We start from the raw sequence: 20075 nt of genomic DNA on the forward strand, positions 1-20075 counted from the left end.
ATGTAATGGCTATCTCTCACTAGAATGTGAACTCCAGAGATTTCTGTTACTTCTCTGATATACCCCCCCCCCCCAGAACAGGGCCTGACACATAGTAAATACATGTTTAACGAATGAATACTAATAGAAGCAAATAGTGTGCATGATAGAGATGAGAAGGGGCGATTCAGGGAGGGCCTCCGAGGGTAAGCAAGGCCTGAAGGGTGAGGAGAGTCATCCAGGTAGAGGCAACATGTGTCAAGGCATGGCTTAAAGGTGGTGCCTCTTAGACTGAAAAGGTAGAGACGTAAAGGAGGCATGAACCAGGTCTTTAAGATTCGTGATTGACATGGCCAACTTCTCTACCAATTTCCAAAATAGCAGAGAAAGTGGGATTACTAAAACATGGAAAAGGTAAATTTAAGGCAAAGACTGATAGGAATAACCCTCCCAATGTATAGCTGCTTACAATAAATGGAGTTCTTTCCCTTATCTCACTTTATCTTTCTTTTAAACATCTTTATTGTTGAAAGTATTACAGATGTTTCCGTTGTTTTTGTGTGTGTGTTTTTCCCATTGACCCCCCTCCTTCACCCACCCGCCCCTCCCAAGCTTTCACCACACTATTGTCTGTGTCCGTGGGCTATACATATAAGTTCCCCAGTTAATCTCTCTCCCTCCCCACGCCCACCTTCCCTCTGAAATTCATCAGTCTGTTCATGGTTCCATTGCAGAGAGTAAGAAATTGGCATAGCCCGGCTGGCATGGCCCAGTGGTTGAGCATCGACCTATGAACCAGGAGGTCACAGTTCGATTCCCAGTCAGGGCACATGCCCAGGTTGTGGGCTCAATCCCCAGTGGGGGGCATGCAGGAAGCAGCCAATCAATGATTCTCATCATTGATGTTTCTCTCTCTCTCTCTCCCTCTCCCTCTCCCTTTCTCTCTGAAATCAATAAAAATAAAAAAAGAAATTGACATAAAGAAGGGACCAGACCTCATTCCCTCATATACATACTTGGCACATCACATGCAATAAAAATGGGTCAAATTGATAGAACACCATGCTAGGCTGCAAGCTCTGTGAAGATGGAGCCCATGTCCCCTTTACCAATGCTGTAGCCCAGCACCTAGTGCTGTGCCTGGCTCCCAGACTTTATTTATAAACGGAATGAGCACTCACCACTCACCGGAGCCTTCCAAATGCCAGGCTTGAGCTTGGTGGTAGAATACAGAAAAAAAATAAGATACCACCCTTGCCCTCAAGGAGGTCCCAGCCTGCTAAGCCTTCCTGAAATAGCACCAGTAGTAGAACCAGGTTTTCTGAAGCCAAATCCTTTCCTCTATAAGAGATAGATTTATTGCACACAGCGGGACTGCCCTTCTAAAACCAATGAGAGTAAGTGATAAGAAAATTTGGACAAACTCTGATCAGGAAGAGCCTTGGGCATCGGGCAAGAAGATTGGATTCAATCCAGTAGACGATGGGGAGCTGTTAAAAGTTGCTAAGCAGGGGACTGGTGTCATCAGAGCTGGTGGCAGGTGCACTGATGGATGGTGTAGAGAGACTAGAAGCACATCCTTTGGGCCTGTGGGAAGCTCCAATATAAATGAATGTGGGAAGCAGGAAAAGGCCCTGTCCCACTAGCTCAGTTGATTAGAATGTCGTTCCCAATATGACAAGGTTGTGGGTTTGATCCCTGGTCAGGGCACATATAAGAATGAACCAATGAATGCATGCATAAGTGGCACAATGAATCAATGTCTCTCCAATCTCTCTCTCTCTCTCTCTCACCCCCCCCCCCCGCCCCACTTTCCCTTCCTCTCTCTCAAAAAAAAAAAAAAATTCCTGGGAAGTGATTGGTAACCAAGAAACAGGACTTCCAGGTCCTCTGGCTAACTTAGTGGTCTAGCCCTCTGCCCTTCCATAGACTTGACCCACACCTTGATCCTCACACTTTATGCACAAATGAAATTAGTGCCATTGGGAGGCTCTGAGGTGCCCATAAAATTCAGTGACCGTTTGGCAAGTTGGACCCCTGTTCTGTGACACCAGGCACTGGGAATTGGATGAAGACCACCCCCCTCCCCCGCCACTCTTACCCCATTCTGTCCCGTCCTCCAGAAGCATGAAATCTAGTGAGAAAGAGCACTAGCCTGGAGACATAAGAGACCCAGGTGTGCATAACAACCTGCTAACCTTATCACTCCTGGCTTCCTGACCTGGGCCTCAGTTTTCTGTGAGATGAGGAAGAGCATGGATTGAGTGAGGCAGTGCAAAGTGTGTGGCATAGACTCTGGCTCAGTTGGTGGCATCTGTTCTTTAATGGTTATTATCCCTTTAGTGGATGACTCTCCCACAAGGCAAGGAGCTCCTCCAGAGCACAGACTAGGCTCACTCACCTCTGCATCCCAGCACCTCATTCAGCAGCCCCTATTCGTGTCTACGGCAGGAAGGAATGAGAAGAAATCAAAGGCTGGAGCTCTTAGTGGTCGTTGCATTTTAGAGGAATGATATTTACATCAAATAGTGTTCTGTGACATGAGATTTACCCTCAGTTCTATTCTCAGGCAAGAGGGAGAGAACATCTTCTTTTACTTCAATTTGCCTGTGGAATTTTAAAATATTTTAAAAATTCAATAAGATTTTCTATGTAAAGTGCTTAATCCAGCACTCAGAGCACAGGAAAAGGTCAGGAAACCTTGATGCCAGCTTTGATCTGTTCTGTTTGCCTGCCTGCCCCTCCAGGCACCAGACTCCAGGGTGGTTCATCCCTGTCCTCAGTGCTCACACAGCTCATGCACGCACGCAAGGCATCTGCAAGCCTCAGGATGGGAGGAATCCGGTAACCAGAGTGTAACCACATGTTTTCTCTCTCCCGGACCTTCCAGGGAATGGGGCCTGGGCCCGTAACTCTCACAGAGCCAGGCCTGCTCTGGGAGGAGCACCTGTTGTCCCCCCAGGCTGCCTGAGCCCTCTGATGATGCATGAGAGGGAGGAGGAGGAGGAGGAGGAGGAAGCCTGGCTGCAGCTTCGGCCTGTGGAGCCCTTGCCTTCCCAGTGCTGCGGCAGTGGCTGTTCACCCTGTGTGTTCGACCTCTATGACCGAGACCTGGCGAGGTGGGAGGCAGCCCGAGCCAGCAAGGACAGAAGCCTGCTAAGAGGGAAGGAATCACCGGTAAGGGACTCCTCAGACAAGAGGGCTAGGGTGGCAGCATCTATCTGGCCTCAGGTCTGCCGGGATAGCCTCTCCCTGGGGAAAGTGGGACAGATGCTTGCGTGTCTCTTGAGTCCCACTTTCTAGCTGCTGGATATTTTCCCATTGCAGAACTTCCCCTCCAAACTAAGCCCAGAGACGTTCCTGGCCTTCCGCATCAGTGCCATGGACAAACTCACTCAGGACACCTACCGTATGCGGTTTGCACTACCTGGGAGCAGCCAGCTCGGCCTGCGGCCTGGCCAGCACCTCATCCTACGGTACATTCAGGTAGTGGGAGGATCAAAGCCTTGCAGCCCTGCTTTGCCATTTGCTAGCTGTGTGGCCTAGGGCGACTGCTTAAATCCCCACTAGTCATCTTCAAAGTAGACATAGTAATACCTGATTCAGAGGGTTCTTGGGATTGAACAAGAATGCATTTTCATAATAAGTAATAAAAATAGCAAACACTAATAGCACATACTATCCAAGGGACAATTCTGTGTGCTTATGAGCTCATTTAATTCTCACAAAACCCCGAGTGGTAGGTACCATTAGCATACCCGAGAAGAAACTGAAGTCACAGAGGTTTAGTAGCTTGCCTAAGGTCACACAGTCAGGAAATGTTGGAGCCAGGATTGAAAGGCAGGCAGTGTGGCTCTAGCACCTGTGGTATTAACCCATATGATTTGCACCAGTCGATAGAGAGGACACTGTCTTTGAGAACGAGGGACTTGCCTAGTATCACATAGCTAATAAGTTGTGGAGCCAGCATTCAAACTCAGACAGCCCAGTTCCTGAGTTACACTCTTAACCACTCCTCTGAAGTTTCTTCTTCCTCCCAGCCTACCTGTGTACTCTCCTCCCGCCTTTGTCCCCACCTTCCCCTGCCCAGGCACAAAGACCCTTTGGGACCTCCAGATAGAGGCCTCTGCCAGGCAGTTAACTCTGGATGTGAGGCTCAGCAGAGAGATCTGAGCTGCAGACATGGACATGGGAATCATTGGCATCTACCTGGACAGCATTTGGGAGCATGTGGCATGGGAAGAGGGAAGGGCAGGGAACCCAATCCTGGCTACTCTAGCATTTACGGTATTGGCAAGAGGAGGAAGAGCCAGCAAAGGAGACAGAAGGTGAAGCCAGAGGATGAGGAAAACCAAGAGAATGCGTATTACTGGTCACCCTCTGGCCACTCACCTTGCACTGACCCCTGGTGTTTGTGCCCAGCTTGTTCTGGCCTGTGGCCTGGCTGGCAGTCCTTAAAGCTCACCAGTCCCATGGATGGGAGGGGCCAGAGGGCAGGTCACAGCTCCATGCAACCGACCATAAATCAGGAACTCCCTTCCTCTCCTCCACCACTCCAGTGACCTTCCTAACACATGCAGCTGACCATGTCACTCGCTGTTCCAACACCTGTACTCATGATGCCTACATAATGGCATCCTAACCCAGACTCCCAGCTTCCTTTACCACCAAGTTCTTCTCCCTCCCCCTGCTGCATATGTGCCCCTTGTTCCAGACTCATGATCCACTCACCAGTTCCTGCCCTACATCATCCTACCTCTAAGCTTTTGCCCACCATTCCCCTGCCTGGAATTACTTCCCATCCTCACCTGTCAGTGGCCTGCTCGTCCTTTAAGCCCAAGCTCCAGGAGGCCTGTTGTAGCAAATGTCACCGAGCTCTTTGCATCCAAGCCCCGCTCCTTAGTCACACTCTTAACCACTCCTCTAATTTCTGAGAGAGGAAGGGAGAGAGGGATAGAAACATCAATGATGAGAGAGAATCATTGATTGGCTGCCTCCTGCAGGCCCCCTACTCCGGATCGAGCCAGCAACCTGGGATATGCCTGACCGGGAATTGAACCCTAACCTCCTGGTTCGTGGGTCAGCACTCACTGAGCTACACCGGCTGGGCAGGACAGGGCCTTTTACAAAAACATTTGCGTACATTGCAGGGCTGGAGAGAGGAGTGCTTGGGTGCTTCTGGGAAGCTCTGAGGAGTGGTGGTGAGGAACATGGCTCGGCAGTCAGAGCTGTGGGTGACCTTGGGCAAGTGGCTTTCCTTCTCAGAGCCTTGGGTTTTTCACTTGGGTTATTATTTGAATTAAATAAGATAATGCATATACTAGTAATATGCTTGGTGTGTAGTAGGCATGTAAGACCACAAGGGTGCTATTATCATGACAATCATCTTGCACCTTTGTTGACAACATTGTGCGGAGGGTTTCTACCTGGGGTTGAGCTTTGGACTAGGGCAGAGGTCGCCGACCTTTCGGACCTCCATGGGCCACCAGTTGGCGACCGCTAGACTAGGGCACCTTTGAGGGTCCTTCCCAATCTAATGAACCTGGCACATGGTAGTAAGTATTTAATAAACAACTTGTTAAAAACAGTTGTTTTTATCTTTATCATTCTATGGTTGAGAAGAAGTCAGGAAAAAAACACATTGATGTCCTAAAGACAGCTCACATCATCAATGTACCCTTTTAAAAATATATATGTTTCTATTGATTTTAGTGAGAGAGAAAAGGAGAGAGAGAAACATTGATGAGAGAGAAACATCCATCAGCCGCCTCCTGCATGCCCCCCACCAGGGACTGAGCCCACAACCCTGGCATGCGCCTTGACCAAGAATCGTACTGGTGACCTCTTGGTGCATGGGTCAGTACTCAACCACTGAGCAACACTGGCCGGGTATCAATGTACTCCTTTTTTTTTTTTTTTTTTTTTGACAAGCAGTTTTTGTTGTACATATTTATTAGGTTCCTCAATGTACTCTTGAAGCACTTTCCTACCTGTAACCCCAGTGGAGCTACACCACAGGGACAAAGATGGTTGGCCCCATTTTATCAAAGGGGCAGTTTCATATGGATCATAATTTATAGATGAACTAGAGTCCCAGTGCACGAAATTCATGTACTAGGGGGGGTCTCTCAGCCTGGCCTGCACCGTCTCTCAGTCCAGGAACCTGCGCTCCTTACCACCCGCCTGCTCGCTGCTCCTTACTGTTCAGCTTGCTGCTCCTCAGTGCTGCCCCGGAGGCGGAAGAAACTCCCGCCACCGCTGCTCTGCTGGCCAGCCTGTGAGCCTGGCTTCTGACTGAGTAGCACTCCCCCTGTGGGAGCGCACTGACCACCAGGGGGAAGCTCCTGCATTGAGCGTCTGCCCCCTGGTGGTCAGTGCACATCATAGCGACCAGTCGTTCTGTTGTTCTGCCGTAAAGGTCGCTTAGGCTTTTATTATATAGATGACCTGCGGGGGGGATGCAGCCAGCATGGGGCAGCGGGGGACTCGGTGCTCTTTTTCCCTGCTCACCCCTCAGTGAGGACCACTGGGGATGATCAGGTCCACCTTTGCTTTCACCAGCCTGGTGGAGTGGATTCTAGGCGGGTTTGTTGAATGCCTGCCTGCCTGCCTGACTGAGTGCTTCTCTCTCCCAGAGGGATAGTAGATGGCTTAGAAATCCAGAGAGCCTACACACCCATCAGCCCTGCCAACGCAGAAGGCTACTTTGAAGTTTTAATCAAGGTGAGCTGACTCACACGATACTCTGAGCTGTGGATGGAAGCCCCCATTTGCTGGTTTGGGTGGGATGAGGCAGTTCCCACTGATGTGGAAGTGCCAGTGCTCACGTAAAAGGAGGCTGGCCCGAGGGAAGAGGGGACAGTGAAGAAGGGCTTCTCCCATCTCCTTCCTGGTGAAGGGGTCTGCTCACCCCCAACAGAGGGCTTATTCCTGACATATTTTATGAAAAGGAGCCTCAGGCTGCTCCTCATTTTTGTGCCTGTCGATGGAGAGAGAACTGAGCCTTGGGGGCGGGGGGGGACCCATTGTGTGCTGGGCATGGGGGTCCTCAGACAGGAGCAGTCAGAACAGGACCGTGTGTTAGACACATTGCCAGGAGGCCCCAGCACAGCACAGGGTGGCAGGAGCTATGGAAAGCAGGCTGGGCCTCCCTGCAGAAGATGTGGTATGTTTAAAGGAGTGGGGAACCAGCGGGAAAGGTGGGCGGAACCAGAGGGAAAGGTGGGCGGAAGCTCTAAGTGCTGGGAACTGCGCGTGCGATGGAGAAGGAGGCCTGATGGGGGAACTGCTTATCATTTGTCCTGGAGCGGAAGGGGGCATGCAAGGAAAAGTGGGATGTGGAGCACCTTGTGGACCAAATTAACCTGAGATTACTTCTCGGGAAGGTGGGCAGGGGCTGGGGCATTTGAGTTGTGTCTTAAAGGAGAAGTAGAGCCGAAACCGGTTTGGCTCAGTGGATAGAGCGTCAGCCTGTGGACTGAAAGGTCCCAGGTTCGATTCCAGTCAAGGGCATGTACCTTGGTTGCGGGCACATCCCCAGTAGGAGGTGTGCAGGAGGCAGCTGATCGATATTTCTCACTCATCGATGTTTCTAACTCTCTATCTCCCTCCCTTCCTCTCTGTAAAAAATCAATAAAACATATTTAAAAAAAAAAAAAAAGGAGAAGTAGAAATTGGCAGTGGCAGGGAATGGCATCAAGGCCAAGGGGATGGATAAGCAAAGGCAGGGAGAGGTGAAACACAGCAGGGTCTTGTGGGAACTGTTCCCAGTCTGAATGGCAGGAGGAAAGGTGCTTGTGGGGCAGCCAAGGTGGTGAGGAGGTTGGCAGAGACGAGATGAACAAAGTGGGTTGGATACAAAATACCCCAGAGGCCCAGAGAATAGGCACCAAATATATAAGAAGTCATGAAGGTCCAATTATGTGGAAAAAATAATTAGGTGGAACTACATGAGATTGCTGATACTCTAATATTTTTGACTTACAGAAATAGCAGTTTCATATGGGTCAGCCTAATACATAGCTCTTCCCAAATGAAGTCCTAGGGAACACCAGCGTTTAAGAATAGCTTTCACATCCTTTTATCTCCCTCATAGGACAGGGATTATCCCCATTTCATTGATAAGCAAACTAAGGCCCCAGGAGAACCTGAGGCTCCACAGCTAGTAAGTGTGGCAGATGGTGAGCCCTGGCCTCCCGACTCCAAGACCCCAGCACTGTCTCTGGCTCCCGCCTCCCCTGCCTGCTTTCAGAGCCTGAGTGTTTACTCCCTCACACATACGCTTGGATGGGATCCCTTCTCTGCACAACTGTTTGTCTGGAAGATTCCACAAATCCTCTCCAAATGGCCTGCTTCCTCAAGCTGCTTGTCTGGGTGTGTTTTTGCTGAAAGGATAAGCCTAGAGCCAGCTCCCTCCCAGCTGCAAGGCTGCTTTTCTCCTTTGTCTCCCAGAAAGCCTCTCTGTAGACTCTACAGTGTAGAGGGATGCTTAATTACCCCTAAGCCGCTGGCGAGGAAGAGCTGGAACTGTCTTTGCAAATTGGGAAGGCAGACGGTTTTAGGTTTATCCTCCCTGGTAGATGAGAAGGAGGAATTCCCAATTCTCAGGCACCTCCTGGGCACCAGGCACTGCTTCTGGCTCTTCATTGTTTCGTTTCAACCTCATAAGCACCCTACAGAGTAGATCATATCCCCATTTTACAGAGAGAGAAACTGATACTCAGAGGGATGATGTCATTCTCCCCAGGCCCCTTGGGTAATACAGTTCCAAGTGGAAGAACAAAAGTTCGGTGTCCATCCTCGTTAACTAGTGTGTATTGAGCCAGGCTCTGTGTGGGCTGTGCCTCCCCCGAGACTGGGGCCAGAAAACAAGGTGTGCTCGGAGACAGCCTCCAGCTAGGTGGGGGAACTGTAGCTTCCCTCCCAGACCTCTTCTAGGTGAGCCAAGCAAGGACTTCCCTGGCTTTAGGCGCATGGTGTCTAAGGAAGTCAGGGGTGGTACTAGAGGTGGCTGTGGGTGCTTAAAAGCATGTCTGGTGACCAAAGCCCAGTCTGGTTATAATCTCAGATCAAACACGCTTCCAGTCCTGTGGTTCAGTGCTTCCCTCCTACCCCCACCCTACTGTGTCCACTTGCTGTTCCCAGCACATGACCTGGGCTGTCCTATCCCTGACCGTACCATACTTGATGCCCAGAATCCTCTCTTCCTCTCCCTCCCATTCCCAGAGAATTCGATCTTACCCATTTTTCAAGGTCCAACTCAAACGCTTTCTATTCCAGGAAGCTATTGTTTTTTTTAAAATATATATTTTTATTAATTTCAGAGAGGAAAAGAGAGGGAGAGAGAAAAAAAAACATCAATGATGAGAGAGAATCATTGGTCAGCTGCCTCCTGCACGCCCCCTACTGGGGATCAAGCCCACAGCTAGGGTATGTGCCCTTGACCAGAATCCAACCTGGGACCCTTCAGTCCACAGGCTGATGCTCTGTCCACTGAGCCAAACTGTCTAGGACCAGGAAGCTATTCTTGATCCTGCTCCATTGGAAGTGACTGCACCTCTTCAGTGTTCTCCCTGCACTTTATCCTTCTCATGAAGTATTAGGTAGTCTCTACTGTGTGTATGTCTGAGACAGGTTCCTCCTGGATTGTGAGCTCCTTTAAGGGAGGGCCTGAATCTGAATAACTGAGTGATTGATCGATTCACTCATTCATTCATTTGTTCATTCATATATTTATGGCTGCTTTCATGGAGCTTCAGGTCCAGCTGTCTTCCCTGCAGCCTCAGCATGGTGCCTGGCTCAGCGTGGGCAAGCCCTCAGAAAATGTAGACTGCCTCCCATGGAGGACTCTCCACATCCTTCATTTTTTTCATCCAGTGTAGGGTAATGCAGAGATTTCAAATGAATGGTCTACACACTGATTCCAGCCCGTAATTGCATTTGGTTTTGGCCTGTAGAGTGTTTTAAAAAATTTGACTTAATTGCTGACATTTCAAAAATGGGAGGTTTAACATAAAAATATGGATGTTTTGCTCCTATGGAAAATCAGATCTGGCATCATCAGCCCCACAAACTGTACTGGAATCTACAAAGTGGCTTCTTCCTTTAGAAGGAGCATTCACTCCCCAATTTACCACAGTCCCTACCATTCCCTGCTGCCCTCTGGTACTGCGACTGAGTGTTAGTTGTCACTAACCATTTCATACCCAGTTCTTCACTCAGTTCTGTTACCTGTATGGGCCCTGAGTTATGTGGGTTGAGACCTCTGCAGTTAAAGCTTAAGGCCCTATGGATTCTCATCCCAGCCTCACCATTTCCCTTCTGTGTAAGCTTCGGGGCCTCCTCTGAAAATTGGGAATGACAGTACCAATTCTGTGGGATGAGGAGGAGGATTAAATGAGATGCCACTTGTGAAGTATTTAGCATTGCAGAGAGGGCTCCCCGGGAGCGGCTGGTGTGGTTTGGATTGGCAGCATTGCCCATCCCAATGAGGTCTCCCTGTGTTTGCTCCCAGTGCTACCAGACTGGGCTGATGTCCCGGTATGTTGAGTCCTTGAGAGCAGGAGACACGGCTTTCTGGCGAGGACCTTTCGGAAACTTCTTCTATAAACCAAACCAGGTCAGTGCCAGCACACTGGATCCTCAGGAGACCCCCCTTCCTTCCTCCCTCTCCCCTCTGCATCCCAGCTTAGCCTCCAGGACTGCAGCTTCCAGTTTTGGGTTTCTGAGTCTCACTGTATCATTCTTCCTGAGCCCAAACCCAAGCCCGAGAGTATCCTTGGGGCTGGACATGGGAGGCGATGGAATACGCACTAAGAAATAAAATTGCCTGCCCGTGCTCCAGAACAGTCCATGACTGCCCATCTCTTAGAAAACTCAGACTCATGTACTTGGTGTTTAAGACCCTGATTCCGTCTCACCCTCACATATCTTTCCAGATGTACATTCCTGTTACAAGACCACAGAGACTGCCCCCTAATTCTGTCTCATGGCTCACTGCCTGGGAGGCCACTGCTTCCCAGCCGGGAAGGCTCTTCTCCTTATCTTCATGCTACGCTCAGAGCCTTCTCTCATGTTCCCACGAGGAATCAGTAATTTTGCATCAGTTGGTGCATATCTGGAAGGCAGTTTGGCAGTATGAAGAGTCTTAAAAATCTCTGACCCAGTAATTCCACTTCTGGAAGTCTGTCTGTGGAAGGAATCCAAAGTGCTGACTCTTGCACATGTTCATTGCAGCTTTATTGATGATAACAAGAAATTGGAGATAGCTGAGTATTCATCCACAGGGGAACATTTAAGTACAGTGGGTTACAGGTACTTAAAAGAATTATCCTGGATTTTAAAATTATGTTTATAATTGATATTATATGTTTACATTATAAGATCAAGTGACAAACACTAGGCACAAAACTGAATAGACACCAGGCTGGGAAACTAAGTTAAAATGCACAGAAAAAAATATGGAAAGAAAATGCAATTAAATGATAGCATTATTTCAGCTCTGGGTGACGAAATAAGGGGTGATTTTTATTTTCTTCATTATACTTTCCAAATTCTCCATGATGAACACCTATTACCTTTCTAATTAGGAAAACAAATTAAAACAAAAAACAAGGAAGAGAGTGAGTCATTCCTCTCCATTCTTTTTGTTTAAGTTAAAAATAGCTTTTATTGTTTGTTTTTCCTTATTATAAATGTAATACAAGTTCATTACAAAAAAATCAGCAGATATATAGAGAGGCAATAAGAAGAAAATAAAGACACCTGCAGGCCATCTACCCAGACATATCAGTCTTACTACCTTGGCATGTATCCTTCTAGATCAGTGGTCGGCAAACTGCGGCTCTATTGACAAATGAGTTTGCTGACCACTGTTCTAGATCCTCTAACATGCATCAGTGTATGTACAAGTGCACACACCTTTGTGCGTATAGTGACATCACACATGTAGGTGCCAGGCTCTGATGTGAGTCCTCACAACAGCTCCTAGTACTGCTACCCTCATTTTACAGATAAGGTCTGTGCATATATATATATATATATATATATATATATATATATACACACACACACACACACATATATATATATGGTATATTTTTATTGATTTCAGAGAGGAAGGAAGAGGGAAAGAGAGAGAGAGAAACATCAATGATGAGAGAGAATCATTGATTGGCTGCCTCCTGTATGCCCCCACTGGGGATTGAGGCTGCAACCCAGGCATGTGCCCTGACCAGGTATCGAACCGTGACTTCTTGGTTCATAGGTGAACGCTCAACCACTGAGCCATGCTGGCCAGGCAGGGTGTGCATATGTTAATACTCTTCTACAATATTCTCCTAGTGCTAACCATTTTCAGCCTTGCATTTTAGTTGAGAATGTCCCTGTGTCCTCCAGACCTAAGAGCAGGCACTGAGGATCTTCCGTTTTCTCCCAACCTTGAGGTGCACCTGATGAAGGTTATCTTCACCAGCTTTTCTGGGTGGGACCTCTCCATGCCTTGTGGCTGCTCCTCTGCATCCACAGAACACGGATGGAAAGCCCCTGCACTTCCTGTCTAGGGAGGTTGTAGGGCCCAGCAGTGAGGAAGAAGAGATGGGGTCCCACACATTGACACTGGCCCCTGAGGAGGCTGGGGTGCTCAGCCCTCTTCCCAGCCCTGTCTTGCTGCTCTGCAGTTGTCTTCATTGCAGATGGACATCAAGTCAGCCTGGAGGACTGACACATTAGCATGGATCTGTGTTCCTCCACACACATTCCCATGTCTTCATCCAGGGCTGGGCCCTTGCTGAACCCTGGGGCCCAAAATGGGTCAGACAAGACCCCTGTACTCCAGAAGCTCATGGTCTAATGGGGAGACTGACACCCCAACAGATGACAACAGCACAGCATGGCCAGTGTTGTGAGGCAGGTCCATAGTGGGCTGTGGGGAAACCAGGAAGGACCCCTCACCTGTCCCTGGCTCAGGGAATGCTTCCCAGGAGAGCACCTGAGCAGCAGTCGGAGGAGGAGGACCAGGGTAGGCTAAAGACTGGAAGACTGGCAGGGCAGGGATTCAGGGCTGGATGGTGTGGCCACAGTAGGGGCTCAGAAAGGGGAAGGAATCTATGGAAAGGATCTTTGTAGTCTGGAGAGGAGCAGGCTCAGGTTTCCAAACCAGTGCCCTGAGACCTCTGCAGGGCTGCCCTGGCACAGAGGAAGCAGCCCAAGTGCAGGGCCGGCATGGCGGCAGTGGGCAAGGCTGAGCTGAGAGCAGGTTTTGGCTCAGTGTGAGGTGAGAAGACCTCCCTGGCAAAGGGGGTCATTCCATAATAGAGCAAACTGACCTGCAAGGTAATGGACTACCTGTCAGCAGAAGCAGGTAAGAGTCCTGGGGGGATGCTTTAGCAGGAAAACAAACCACTGTAGGATGGGCTACACCCTCATGCTCCCTTTCAGCACCAGATTCCTTGATTTCTGTTAATACAGACCTTCCAAGCTGTAGACTTACAAGCAAGGTGGTATCCTAGAGGAGGCAGAGGGGGTCACTCAGAGGGATGAGCACTAGGAAGGGCAGGGCCCTCCGGTTCAGGCAAGCCCAAGAACAGCCCCGAAGTGGGTGGGTGCGGTGAGACCCCCCAACCCTTCCTGTCTATACCCCTCCTGTTCCCCAGTATGGTGAGCTTCTTATGCTGGCTTCGGGCACCGGCCTGGCCCCCATGGTGCCCCTCCTGCACAGCGTCACGGACAATGCGGAGGATGAGACCTTTGTCACCCTGGTCGGCTGCTTCAAGACCTTTGAGGGCATCTACTTGAAAACCTTCCTGCAAGAGCAGGCCCGCTTCTGGAACGTCCGCACCTTCTTTGTTCTCAGCCAGGTAAGCCCAGGGCGATGACTTCCTTTCCCGATTGAGACTGCACTCTGCACCTGTCCTGAGGCTGCTGGGCCTCTGCGCCCAGGCTGCAATGATCCAGCCCCTGGTGGAATCCCCACCATGCTCCTGGCAGGGAGGCAGGTGTCGAGTTCATTATGCAGATGAGGAAACATGCTCAGGATGGTGGAGGTGCCAGCCTGAATGGTGCTGCTCGATGGGGTACAGCCAGGATTTGAGCCTGGGACTCTCTGACTCCAGAGCTCCAGCTCTCACCCATCATGCTTTGCTGCCTGTCATCCGCCCTCTGGCATCAGCAGTTGTGTGATTTGGGGGTCTGGTTGTGGAGTGAGTGGCCAGACCACAGAACTCCTTGAGGCTGTGATCAACTCCTTGAGGCAGGGACCACCTGTCTGGATCACCATACTCCTCAGTGCTTAGCACAGTGCCAGGCACAGAGCAGGCACTCCCTCTGTCCCTGCCCACTGCGCTCCTTAGGGTCCCTACCACATCACTTTGCCCCTGCCTGCGAGGAAAGCTGCTTTCCAACTCTCCTGGCTGCAAACACTCTAGCTGGAAGCGATTCTGCCTCCTGACCCCCCTGCCTCTGACTCCCCATCCCCTCATTCACTCAGGCCTTCCCAGCCCCTCCCCTGTGGGCCCTAATAGCATGGGGCCCATCATGCCCCTTATGTCAAGCCCAGCCCTTAGCTCTCTCTGTTCACCTGCCTTCCCCTGTCAGTAGCGTTACTTCTCTTTCCTGCAGCTCTGGGTTTGGGTGCCCTGCTGGCGCCTCCCTCCATGCTCTGTTGCTCAGGGTCAGCCTCATTGCCCTGTACTTTGGACCACCCTTCTCATCAGTTTCCTCTTTGAGTCGGCTTTAGAGTGTCCCTAAAGACGTCTGTGATCCTTGACATGTGGCTGGGTGCGCGTGTCAGGAAACTGGGTTTCCCTTCCCAATACCAGAGGTCCGGGGATCCCCAGGGGCGGGGGTCTGCTGGCCTGTCCATGAGACAGAGTTGTCGAGAGGGTGGTGCCTGGTGAACATGAGCAGCAGCAGCAGTGCCCAGGCAGGGGAACGAAGCAGAAGGCTGATGCAGCCTGAGGGAGGGGGGTGAGGGAAAGGCCCCTGCTGCCCGGCAGCACCTCCCCCAGCCTGAGGGCCTGGTCAGGGAGGGTGGCAGATGGGGCAGGAAGCTGGCACCTGGCAGAATCGCCCTGGCTTCCCTTTTCCAAACCACATGCTAGGTGCCTTATGAAAAAATGAGGATGACCTGCTCTCTTCCATCCAGGCATCACCTGTGTATGGGAGACAGCCACAGGGATGGCTGACAATGTCTTCCCCTCCTTGAGCTCTTTCTCTGTGCCTGGCACTATTCTAAGCATTTTATGTGTGTTAACTCATGTAAACCCCACCACAATCTTAGGAGTTTTGTGCTGCCATCACAGATGTGAAAACTGAGGCTCAGGAGATTTAAGAACCTTGCCCAAGGTAACAGCAAGTTGGTGGAAAGCTGGATGTGAATCCTGGTGGCCCTACTCCAGAGGCCCTGCCCTTACTGCTCATCAGTATAAGACAGCACAGGGCTGGGTGCTGCTGAGGGTGTTCAGGATGCTGCAGCAAGCAGGGAGGGTTTCACAGAGGAGGTGGCACCCGAACTTGGGCTTGTGGGTAGAGTTCAAGTTCACCAGCAATAGAGGGCCTTCAGCCTTGAGCTGGGGCTTGGATGATGCCAGGGGCCTGGGATGGGTCAGGCGAGTGGGCTGGCTATCAGTGGCGGGGATGATGGAGTGAGAGGCACCTCCTGTTCATCCGCACTCCCTCCACTCAGGATGCTCCCTCTCCTGCCTGGTTGCAGCGACAGCTTGAATCTTCAAGCGTCTCCCTGCTCCAGACACCCCCTGTTGATTTGTCCTTCATCCTGCAGCTGGGAGGGCAACTCTGACACAGCTCCGCCCTGCTTCCAGCCCTTCCCTGGTTCCCTACTGTCTCAGCCCGCATGGCTGTGCCAGTCCTCTGCCGCCTTGTCTCCAGGCATGCCCTCCCTGCATGCTGCATTCTGGTGGCACTGGTCTGCTGAGCTTGCAGGTGTCTGCTCTTCTGGCTGCTGGGCCTGTGCTCACCTCCGTTCCCTTTGCCAGGAGTACTCCTCCCCACTTCTTCACCCAACACCTACTCATCCCTCATCTCCGCTGAGGTAATGCCATGTGGGAAGCGGAAGCACTCCCTGAGCCCCAGGCTGGATAGATGTTTCACCTGTCACTGCCTGGGCTCTCCTCCTTCACAGCACATTGTTTACCGTCCCCTCCCCACCTGAGCAGTAACCAGACCCTATGCATCTCGGGGTGTGCAACTGAGAAGGGCTGAGCCGAGCCTAACTGGCCTGAGGGAATCAGGCAGTGGGAGGGAGAGGGGAGGGCAATGGTTCCTGCCCTCAAGGGCCCAGAGGGTGTGTGAGAGCATGAAGGGAGCCAGGAAGATCCAGGTCCTCAGAGGATGCCCTGTCAGCACCACATTGCTCTCCTCAGAGGGCCCCCAGGGTCCGAGGAGCTCTGTGAGGTGGGCTCCCAGGCTCTGGCCTGCACCTGAGATTAGAGGCTGCCCTCACAGAGCCTCTGCCAGGTTTCTCACCACTCCACTCTCACCACACTGGCTCAGAGAGGTCACTGTCACTCAGCCAGGTGGCAGCAAAGTCAGATTCCAACCCCAACCCGAACCCTCTCTCCTCCTGCCTCTGCTTAGCCAGGAACTAGAAGCTCAAGGTCTGAGTAGTCCCATTCTGTTGGGTTTTTGTTTGTTTGTTTTGGGTACTGGTTACATGAGTTCTTTGTTCAAGTTCTTCAAACTGTAGATACTTAATGATTCCTACCATTTTCTATCCGTATGTTATACTTCAGTACAATGTTTACTGAAGAAATTCCTTCAAGTCGGCCGGCAGCAGAGCTTTCCTTTAGTGGCCCTGAGGCTGAAAGCCACAGCCCAGGCCCGAAGCACAGAAGGAGCCGGCCCTGGTCCCTCGGCTCTGTGCAGCCCCGGACCACCTCCAGCCTTTCCTGTGAGAGAAACAGACCCCTCTCTTGGTCAAGGTGTTGCTGCTGGGAGCTCTGATCTGCACGGGCACCGTGAGGCCCGTTCAGAGCAGCTGCCCTGTCCCCAGGCCTAGCACAGTGCTAGGCACAGAGTGACCACCCAGTAAACCAGCAAGTTAACTGATGCCTTAAAACAGATGAATGCCAGTTATGCTCCCAGGGTGATGGTGTAGACAACCTTGGAGAGGTGCTGGGAGACCCACAGTAATGGGGAGAAAACACTCCCCCCAGGGTGACCCCCAAGAGGCAGTGAGAAACAATGGAGCCTGAGTTCTGCCTCTGCTCCTGCCTCATTGTGTGGCCCCCCCGAATGTCCCTCCTCCCTGTGCCTCCCCTGTTGTAGGAGGGTAACTGCCTACCTACAGGCTGGCGGTGGGGGTGCTGTGTCCAGTGTGAGCAAGTGCCGGACTTGTGGTAGGGCTGGGTGAAGGTTACCTCCCCATCCCCTCTGCCTTAGCTTCCTCATTGGGCAAGGATAGCTGTGTGAACTCTAAGGATCCCCAGTAGTCACCCCACTGTTTCTCATCATCCCAGGAGAACTCCCCGGAGCAGCTTCCCTGGAGTTACCGGGAGAAGACCCGCTTTGGCCGCCTGGGCCAGGACCTGATTGAAGAGCTGGTTGGCTCCTGCCGGAGAAAGCCGTTTGCGTTGGTCTGTGGCTCGGCTGAGTTTACCAAGGACATGGCCAGGTGCCTGCTGCGTGCGGGCCTGGCCGAGGACTCCTACTTCCTCTTCTAGGCCTGGCCTCCCTTAAAGCCCAGGCCAGGGGCCTGCCAGTGAGACCCAGGGAGGAACACAGGCCGGAATCAGAAAACGCAACAGAAGACCACAGCTGACTCGCCACGTGACCTCCGTGCACCTGTTTCTCATCTGCTGCCTCCCTCAGCAGGCATCCTGCAGTGTGGAGGGAGGCAGGGTGGCAGGAGCCTGGGGAGGAGCAGCCAGCTGGGAGTCAGGAAGGACTTCCTGGAGGAGTCCTGGTCCAGGCTGAGCCCCACGCGGAGGAGGGGTTGGTGGGAGGAGGGGCCAGAAGAGCTCCCCTGGTTCCTCAGGTTAGAGGGCTTGTGAGGGCTCCCATTTAGACCATGCCCTGTGCTTCCCCTGGGGACGGAATCCCTGGGAGGCCTCAGGGCTGGCTCAGTGACTGTCCTGTTAACCGTGCAGGGAATGACCACAGGTGCGGCTGAGAGCTCTTTGGAGGAGGAACTTGTCTTCTGTACCTCCAGGGCCAGGGGCCTGACACAAGGACGGTCTTGGGTTCTGTGACCTGACCCCATTCCCGGAGTGAGGTGGGGCTTTGGGTTACCTTTGTTTTGTATTGGCCCTGGGCCTTACCTGCTGCGAAGGGCTTCACTCAGTCTCCCAGCCCAGAGTCCTTTTTCCAGCAAAAGAGCCACAGACACAAATGCCCCTCCTCCTGCAGGCAGCCAGCTCAGCCCTCCCTTCAGCTCTGGTGCCCTGGTGACGGTTGCTATGGAGATCTAAAGATAGAGCAGGAGTCAGGAGACCTGGGTCCTTCTCCCTGCTCTGCCCACTGAGTGGATGCTGATTCTGATCCACTCACCCCTCCCGTCCACCCCCGCCCGCTCCATCCTGCGTGGGGCGTGCCCTCCCCGGGGAAGCGGGCGCCCCTGGGCAGCGCACTGCAGCTAATGAATTCTGCCTTTTGCAGCCAGGCTCCAGTGCCTGCACCAGCTCAAGCTGGCTACAGGCAGTCCCAGAATCAGAGTGTTAAGTCACGGAACCTCAGGATGAGAGAACCATAGAATCAATCATCTGGTTAGAATTTTACCGTCAGACAGTCCCAGTCCTCCTCATGTCAGAGATTAAAGTTCAGGACTCCGGAGAACATCTAGTCTGCCAGACTCGTTGTGTCAGTGGGGAAACTGAGGGCCGATGAGGCTGAGTGACCAGACCAAGGAAAACCGTTCACGGCGGGGCCAGCACCAGAAGCCAGGTCTCCAAATGGCAGCCTGTGCTCAGTGGTTTTCAAACTGGGCTCCATAGGTCACGAGGGTTCCTGCTGTGGCAGCAGTGACGGGATGGCCAGACGCGGTCTCCAGGCCCCCCTTCAGTCAGAGCAGTCTTATTTTTATTCTGTTTATGTTTTGGAGCTGGGATTAATTTTCACTTGTGAAAAAAAGGGCTTCCTTGCACCACCCCAGAAGTTGCAACAAATCTGTGTTCTGTGCCATGTTCAGTAACTAATCATGACAAGCAGTTGGGGGTGTTGCCAAGGGTCTCAAAGGGGTCAGCTATGTGGGGGATACTGACTGTGACCTTCACGGAGAGTCACATGTACACGAGGGCAGTAAAGGCTCTGAAAGTCCAATGGTAAAGAAACTTTTTCACTGTGTTTAACCGTGTTTCACTGTGGACCGTTGTTGTCCACTGGAGTCTGTGAGCCTGGCGCTCCATGGGATGTGCTTGGGAAAGCTGGGCTGTCCAGCACCTCTTTTTAGCACCGTGCCGTGTGTGGGGAGGCTGCGCTGCGTCAGGCCCAGCAGGAACTGTGCTCTCCTTTGGCCTCGCCTGTGGACGTGGACAAGACACGTTTCCTCTCTCGGGGCCTCAGAAATCTGGGCGTCTTCCCCACGCTTCCTCTCCCTCAGCACATCTCGCTGGCTCTCTTCACAGGGACTCCTGGGGGTCCTGTTATGAGCCAGGCTCCGTTGTAGGCACCGAGGAAGCAACAGGGAAAGGCAGGTGAGTTCTAGGAAGCTCCTCCCGGGAGCTGACAGCCCGAAAGGAGAGCAGGCGTGAATCTGTAAGGCCAGGGCCGCGTGTTCTGGGCAGGGATGTGGGGAGTGCTAGTAGAGTGGACCGCGAGGGAGAGGGCCAGGGGCCTCCCTGCACTGAGTGGAGAGGCCCCAAAGGTAATATCCTCACCCATAAAGCTGATGGGGGTCCCTGCTTGAGGGTTGGGGAGTCGGACAGTTCTTGCGTCTGTTTTGTCCCCTTTACATAATTGATGTGTATTTATCACAAGGCCACCATGATACCCAACAGCCCCTCTCGTCCTGTAATGTCGCCCTCCCCTCCCCTTCGCTCCACGCGGATCTGTGCAGCCTGGATGCGGTGGGGTCTCTCACCAGGGGCCGTGGTAGGGGCCCAGCCATGCCTTGGTGCCAAGATGCCAACAGCGGATGTCGTCCG

General features: G+C 52.0%; 1 protein-coding gene across 3 annotated transcripts in view; it reads left to right on the forward strand.

Annotated features, from left to right (window-relative positions):
- Positions 1-19275, forward strand: part of CYB5RL (cytochrome b5 reductase like) — a 20076-nt gene extending 801 nt beyond the window's left edge. The window contains exons 2-7 of one of the 3 annotated variants that reach the window (XM_080654054.1): positions 2870-3156; positions 3307-3455; positions 6615-6702; positions 10493-10597; positions 13632-13835; positions 17454-19275. In XM_080654054.1, the coding sequence (XP_080510180.1) occupies positions 2959-3156; positions 3307-3455; positions 6615-6702; positions 10493-10597; positions 13632-13835; positions 17454-17657 (948 nt within the window). In that variant the 5' untranslated portion in view covers positions 2870-2958 and the 3' untranslated portion in view covers positions 17658-19275. Of the gene's footprint in view, positions 1-2869; positions 3157-3306; positions 3466-6614; positions 6703-10492; positions 10598-13631; positions 13836-17453 lie in introns of all 3 variants that reach the window. The other 2 variants (XM_080654056.1, XM_080654055.1) reach the window with 2 other exon arrangements.
- The last annotated feature ends 800 nt before the right edge of the window (positions 19276-20075 follow it).

This window comes from Plecotus auritus (genome assembly GCF_963455305.1).
Source record: "Plecotus auritus genome assembly, chromosome: 2".
NCBI classification, from domain to species: domain Eukaryota; kingdom Metazoa; phylum Chordata; class Mammalia; order Chiroptera; family Vespertilionidae; genus Plecotus; species Plecotus auritus.